This window comes from Pangasianodon hypophthalmus, chromosome 14, assembly GCF_027358585.1.
Source record: "Pangasianodon hypophthalmus isolate fPanHyp1 chromosome 14, fPanHyp1.pri, whole genome shotgun sequence".
In the NCBI taxonomy this organism is placed as follows: domain Eukaryota; kingdom Metazoa; phylum Chordata; class Actinopteri; order Siluriformes; family Pangasiidae; genus Pangasianodon; species Pangasianodon hypophthalmus.
In genome coordinates, this window is record NC_069723.1 from 24,967,311 (window position 1) to 24,974,810 (window position 7,500).

Sequence of the window (7,500 nt, forward strand, 5' to 3'; positions counted from 1 at the left end):
CCTCCCACAGCTTCAGCAGGCGGCGCTGGTTGTTGGTCATGTCCCTGAGGTTGAGCTGAAGCGACTGGACTTTTTCCTCCAGCAGAGTTTTGGAGGTGACCGCGTTGGCCAGCTCGGATGACAGCTCGTCGATGGTCAGGTTCAACCTTCCGGCCTTTTCTACCAGCGCGTTGCACTCTCTCTCTTTCTCCTGCAGGTCGCTGATGATGTCCTTAGTGGTTTTGCCTTGAAAATTTGGGCTTGACTCCAGGCCGATCTCGGTCCGTAGCGTTTTCACCTGCCTCCTGAGCTCTTTGTTCTCCAACGTCAGGGTTTTGAGTTTCTGTTTGACAGTCTCGGTCGACTTTATCCTCGATTCGTATTGTCTCAGTTTCTCCTTGAGGGCATTCTCGCGCTGAATGGCCTCATCACGTTCCGAGCGGTATTGCTCCACCAGTTTTTGTGTGTCATGTACAGATACTTTTCTAGCCATCATCATAATGGACGTAGATCCACTATCTAAACACAAAAGTGCAAACTCATGACCTCTGCTGCTGATCCTGAGGTCAAGTTTATCATCAAAAGGTTTTTATTTCAGCTCAAGAATCTGAAGAATCGCACTGTGAAGCTGAAAATCCACAAAGACGAAGTGTTTCACCGAAGTCCACAGTGATGCAGCATGAAGCTGAAGCTCGGAGGTTCAGGAAGCAGCTCGAGTGTAACTTTAGGCCCAGTTTAGAATAACCATTAACTAGGACACGCCTCGAGCAGACACAGTTTCAAGTGACACTAATTTTCTGCTTTGTGGTAATTAGGAAACTTTTTGTGGTTCAGTATCTTCGTTACGTATGTTCTCATGCCATGAAGAGGAACAGGAAGGAATGTGATGAACGATAAAAACATCAACTACTGTTGACTTCATAGTCTCGCAGGATAAACTCCGTCAACATGGAGGAATTAAACTCAGTTTGAATTTTTTAGTTTAATCTTAATTCCAGTGTACTTTCATTTTGAGTAAAGTTCAGTTTGAGTTTGATTTTTTTTAGCTTAATTTAAATTCTAGTTAAATTTCTATTTAGGTTCAGACTGAGTTAAATTTCAATTCAAGTTCTTTTGAGCCACTTAAATGTAAACATGGTCTTTAAAGAAATGAGTAAATAATACTAAAACCTCTGATTAAAACCTTGACCTGGGATTAATTCTGACTGTGTGCCATGTCTGACTCGCCAGATACACAGGAAACGCCTCAGTGTCTTTAGATCAGTCATTATACTGTGAATAATAATTTAACAAGTAAAACGTTTTTAATATTTCAGATTTGAGATTATTTTTTTTACGGATTCAAGATTATTATAAACATAAAGTCTTTCTTCTCACAAATGTGTACACCTGAAATACCCTTAAAATATACTTCAACCCAGGAAGAAGCTATTGAAGAAAAACTATTTCAGATATTTGACCTTGCTTTGACTTTGACCCTCGTTGATGAATTCCAAAATGTAAAAAAAAATATATGTTTTCACCACCTAGTGACGGAGGCATAAAGAGATTATTTACATTAACAATAATCTAATTATTATTTTTTTTTAATTTTAAGTAATCTTATGAAGTCAAATGATCTTACTGCACTGGCAGATTTTACTTCTATTAAGATATAAATGCTTGAAGGAAGTTTAAAAATAGATCATTATTAAAAAACTAAGTTCATTTCAGTTGGTAAAACGACATCGTCCAGTGAAAATGTGCAAATAGAGTTTACATGTTTTAAGACCTTCATGTTCTTGTCTGTTGTGACTTTTTGGACCACTATAAAAGGTGACTTTGTAAGAAATTCATCAAATCAATTCTTGGGAAAATAAATTCAAGTTTAAATTAAATAAATTAATAAAAAAAAAAAAAAAAAAAAAAACAGAGCTATAGATGCTGAGAAAATATAACCTACAACTAAACTCCAAAACTGAAGTAATGCTTAATACACTAATTTTTAACAAAAAAAAATCTAATTTCCTTGTAGATATTGAAGATATTCCTTTCAAACTGTTAGGAACCTTGGAGTTACTTTTGATCCCGTCCTGTCATTTGAACCACACGTTCAAACCTCCACATCATAGCTCGCCTCCGCCATATTCTCAGTCTTAAAGATGCAGAAACTCTTGTCCATGCATCTGTCTTGTCTATTGCAATGCCCTTTTTTATTAGATTACCATTAAAGACCATAAACAGATTACAATATATTCAAAATTCAGCAGCTGGAGTTCTCGCCCGCTCCTCTTGGGCCACTCGCATTACACCTGTATTACACAGTCTGCACAGGCTACCTGTAGCTTCTAGGATTCAGTACAAAATCCTTCTTCTGACCTTTAAAGCTCTCCATAGCCTGGTCCCTCCTTATCTATCTGAGCTCCTCCATCCCTCCATCCCTCCATCCCTCCATCCCTGCTCGGACTCTCAGCTCCTCTGACTCTGGCCTACTCATCGTACAACATTTCCGCCTCTCCACCATGGGTGGTAGATCATTTGCCATCATGGCTCCAAAACTCTGGAATTCACTCCCTCAGAACCTCGGAACTGTTCCCTCTATCTCAACTTTCAAATCACAACTTAAACCACATTTATTTCTTCAGCACTTTGGCTCTTTTCCTAACACTGAAATATTTATATCATTGCTCTTTGTTTGTTCTTCTCCTGCGTCTATTAGTTTGGAATGTAAAGTGTCCTTGAGCTGCGGAAAGGTGCTATATAAATAAAACATATTATTATTATTATTATTATTATTATTTCTGCATGAAATAAATCTAAATAAACCCACATTTTTTTTAACTGTGCAGAATCCAACCAAGCAATAAACATTTTATTTTTTTAACATGAAAAGTGTTTATTACAAAGAAAGACCATATCTGTAAAACACTTCAATGTTTACAGTGAAACAGTAATATTTAAAGAAGGCACATACAGTATTGTTAGCGCTAACATTTCTAAACGTTAAAGAGTCCCGAAAGGTAGAGTGTAATGAGATGAGAATGTCATAAAATATTAAAAATATAGTAAGAAGTTTGTCATTCAGACTGAGCAACATGCTATATACAGTATTATTATTATTATTATTATTATTTTTATTATTATTATTATTAAGAAGTCTCAAAATGGCTAAAACACAGCAGTAATCTCTTTTGGAAGACAGAGTTTAATTTTAACATAAACATTCATATTTTACTCTTTATATAATCTCTCACCCAAATCTCTAAACACCACAGGGTTCATTTAAAGTCAGAGTAGTGACGTACTGGACATTCTATGTATAAAAAAAAAAAAGAAATAACCCCTTCAAGTGTACATCAGTAACTTTAAGTCAGAACACACACACACACACACACACACACACACACACTCGTGATCTCGTGTCGTTCTGATGACCTACGACCTCGTCTGTGTGAAACCCGATTCTGGAGAACGATGCAACAAGAGAACCTGCAACTGAAGAAGAAGAACACGAGCTTCAGGAAGGAGAGAACTTGTAAAACAATTCTGAAATCAAGTGCGACATGATCGACGCTCCGGAGCGAGCGCAGCCTCGCCGTGCGCAAGAGAGCCGTAAGCTTTGACCTTCTGACTTTCATCAGCTGGAAAAAAAAAAAATAAATAAAATAAAACAAACCTCTACAAACTAAATAGTGTTTTTTTTTTAAAGGAGTAACTTTTCCAAAAAAAAATCAATGCATAATAAAAAGAGAAAATTGACCAATACTCTTTTTTAGGTCTGACTCAGAGACTCCGCCCACATCCACAAATCATCTGGTACACTTTGTACACCTTTCTGGTCACAAGCTTCAGGATCTTTAAGGCTGAAATCTGATGTTCTATTAACTTCTGTGACACAATAAAAGCAGGGCTGATGATGATATTTATATTTATATATATACTGTATATAAGCATTTCCTGGTACTGAATTTTAAGTTTGAAATAGAATTTAAGAGAAATAGTCTGAAATAAAGTTAATTCTGTGGTAACACGGATTTCTTTTAAATGATCCCAAATTATACAAATATAAATAAGCTATCATTAAAATATAAATAGAAATAAAAACAGAGATTATTTAAGATTTTTTTTCAGCCACTCAACACCCACCAAAGCTAACTACAGAACCCACACAACAAAATCCCCGATTTGATCATAAATTATTTGATTTCTGCTGACTGTTTTACAGATTTAAACGGCTTTAAAGAGCAAAAACTCCGGCGCTGTTCTGTTTCATGTGAATCACACACTTCGAGCGAGTGCCAGCGACAGTCTCAGGAGCTGTAAGTACGAGTGAATACGTGGAACTAATAAACATGTATAATGTTTCATAACGAGGGGAAAAAAAACCCACCAAGACATATAAAAACCATCAAATTTCTTCTACATGAGATAATAAATTGCTTAGACAACAGAAATGGTAACACAGGCGTTTATAGTATAGTGTTACCCCCTGATTTAAATATTTATAAACATATTTGGGTAAAATATTTTCCTGCAGAATTTCATCTAATTACGTTGCAGTAACTGAAGATTAAATATAAATTGTTTGCGTAATCATATTTACTGTTAAACATTTCGAAATGCGCGGCTGAGATAAGCATGACCTTTTTATCCCTAACCTTCATCACTGTGTGTGTGTGTGTGTGTGTGTGTGTGTGTGTGTGTGTGTGTGTGTGTGTGTGTGTGTGTGTGTATATACCTTCGCTGTAGGACATCAGTGTGTCTTTGAGCTTGTTAAGTTTTGGACCGCGTTCGTTTCTGCAGTCAGTTTTTCAACTGTCTCGGTTTCATAAGTGCTGAAAAAATACGCCTGAAAAAAAAGAGAGAGGTTTAAATGAGATGAGATAACAAGATAGAAAGAACGAGATGATGAGATAATGAATTAATGAGATAATGTACAAAACACGACCGAGATTGTCGAATTGAAAAGAAAAGAAAAAACATGATGAGAATAAGACAATTAATTAATTAGATAGTGAGACAAGACATCAAGCTAATAGGAGATTATACGAGATAATGAGATAATGAAAAAACAAGATAAACAGGAGCACATAAAAAAATAACAAGCATGAGACAATGAAATAATACGAGATAAGATATACTGAAATGAGTTGAGATAACAGGATAACAACAAAAGATTTAAAAAATGAGATAATGAAATAATGATAATAAGAGAAGATGAGACACTAAATTAATGAGATAATGAGCCAAGAAAACAAGATGATGAAATAATGAGATGATGAAAAAAACAAGATGAGATAAGCATGAGATAATGAGATTTTCTTCCTATATGTCAGTGTACAGATACTGTCACTGTTTATACAAACCGTGTGTGTGTGTGTGTGTGTGTGTGTGTAATGTTACACACTGCTGTTTTACAGTGTGACTGGCTTCATGCTGTGAACGTGACTTTACTAAAATCACGTGTTTACGCGCTGATCAGACGTGAGGTGTGAAGTCGGACCTTACAGCCGATGGCGAGTAAAACGTGCAGCGCGACGACAGAAGAGAGAACGGCGAGGACGACCCGCGGCCTGTCGTCTCTCATCACCGGCCAGAACGTCAGCACCAGAACCGAGCCGGACAAACACAGAGCCACCACGATGGAGCTCCACCGGAGAACCTCACTCGGTACCACCCACAGCACCTGCACACACACACACACACACACACACACACATATATACACACATTAATGCACATATATACACCCACAGCACCTGCACACACACACACACACACACACACATATATACACACACATTAATGCACATATATACACCCACAGCACCTGCACACACACACACACACACACACACACACATTAATGCACATATATTCACCCACAGGACCCACACACACACACACACACACACACACACACACACACACACATATACACACATATTAATGCACATATATACACTCACAGGACCTACACACACACACACACACATTAATGCACATATATTCACCCACAGGACCTACACACACACACACACACACACACACACACATTAATGCACATATATTCACCCACAGGACCCACACACACAAACACACACACACACACAAACACACACATATACACACATATACACACATATACACACATATTAATACACATATATACACTCACAGGACCTACACACACACACACACACACACACACACATTAATGCACATATATTCACCCACAGGACCCACGCACACACACACACACACACACACACACACACACATATACACACATATACACACATATACACACATATTAATGCACATATATACACTCACAGGACCTACACACACACACACACACACACACACACACACACACACACACATTAATGCACATATATTCACCCACAGGACCCACACACACACACATATACACACACATATACACACACATATACACACACATATACACACACATATACACACACATATACACACATATTAATGCACATATATACACTCACAGCACCTACACACACACACACACACACACACATACACACTAATGCACACGTATACACACACAGCACCTACACACACATATATACACACACATTAATGCATATATATATACATACATACATATATATACATACATATATATATATATATATATACACATACACACACACACACACACACTGTATACACACACTACTACAGTATGCACATTTGTATACACACACAAATAAACTGGATTATTCATACAATGATAATTCACTATCAACTACTTATAAATATTATTAAAAGTCTAAATAACCATGTACATGTGATAATTCTGTAATATAATACAAAAGTAATTATTAATTCTAAAACAATAGATAAATTATTTTATTCCATTATAATATATTATAAATAAATGATGTAAACTTGAGGTACCACAGCAGGGATGTAGATGGAGAGCGAGTAGCCGTAAACACACACGATCTCCAGGAAGGAGTAGGACAGCGTGCTGGAGATCTTCCTGCTTCTCCACGTCAAAAAGCACCACAGTGCGAGAGGAACGAGCCAGGCGTAGCTGTAGATCGCGTGTAGCGGCCATCGTTACTGACAACACACACAAGACAACCCAGTGTTCAGGTGAAATTCCACCATAAACAAACACACACGAGTGCACAAACACACACACACACACACACATACACACACACCTAAAGACCACACCATCATCACCACCATCATCATCATCACTCATCACCACCATCATCACCATCACCACCATCATCATCACCACCATCATCATCATCATCACCACCATCATCACCACCACCATCATCATCATCACCGCCATCATCACCATCGCCACCGCCACCGCCATCATCACCATCACCACCACCATCATCAACCACCACCATCATCACCACCATCATCACCACCACCATCATCACCATCACCCATTCATCACCACCCGCCATCATCACCCACCGCATCATCATCATCATCACCATCACCACCACCATCATCACCACCACCATCACCACC

General features: G+C 37.8%; 2 protein-coding genes across 2 annotated transcripts in view; both read right to left on the reverse strand.

The window, feature by feature from the left end:
* Positions 1–596, reverse strand: part of zgc:113691 (uncharacterized protein LOC503529 homolog) — a 1,158-nt gene extending 562 nt beyond the window's left edge. The window contains exon 1 of the mRNA XM_026910630.3: positions 1–596. This exon is cut by the window's left edge and continues 562 nt beyond it. Coding sequence (XP_026766431.3) covers positions 1–478 — 478 coding nt within the window. The 5' untranslated portion in view covers positions 479–596.
* Positions 597–2,836: 2,240 nt separating this feature from the next.
* yipf1 (Yip1 domain family, member 1) overlaps positions 2,837–7,500 on the reverse strand; it is a 10,773-nt gene continuing 6,109 nt past the window's right edge. Inside the window, 5 exon segments of the mRNA XM_053239818.1 lie at positions 2,837–3,453; positions 4,697–4,807; positions 5,462–5,644; positions 6,898–7,047; positions 7,049–7,065. Of these exon segments, the coding sequence (XP_053095793.1) occupies positions 4,712–4,807; positions 5,462–5,644; positions 6,898–7,047; positions 7,049–7,065 (446 nt within the window). The 3' untranslated portion in view covers positions 2,837–3,453; positions 4,697–4,711.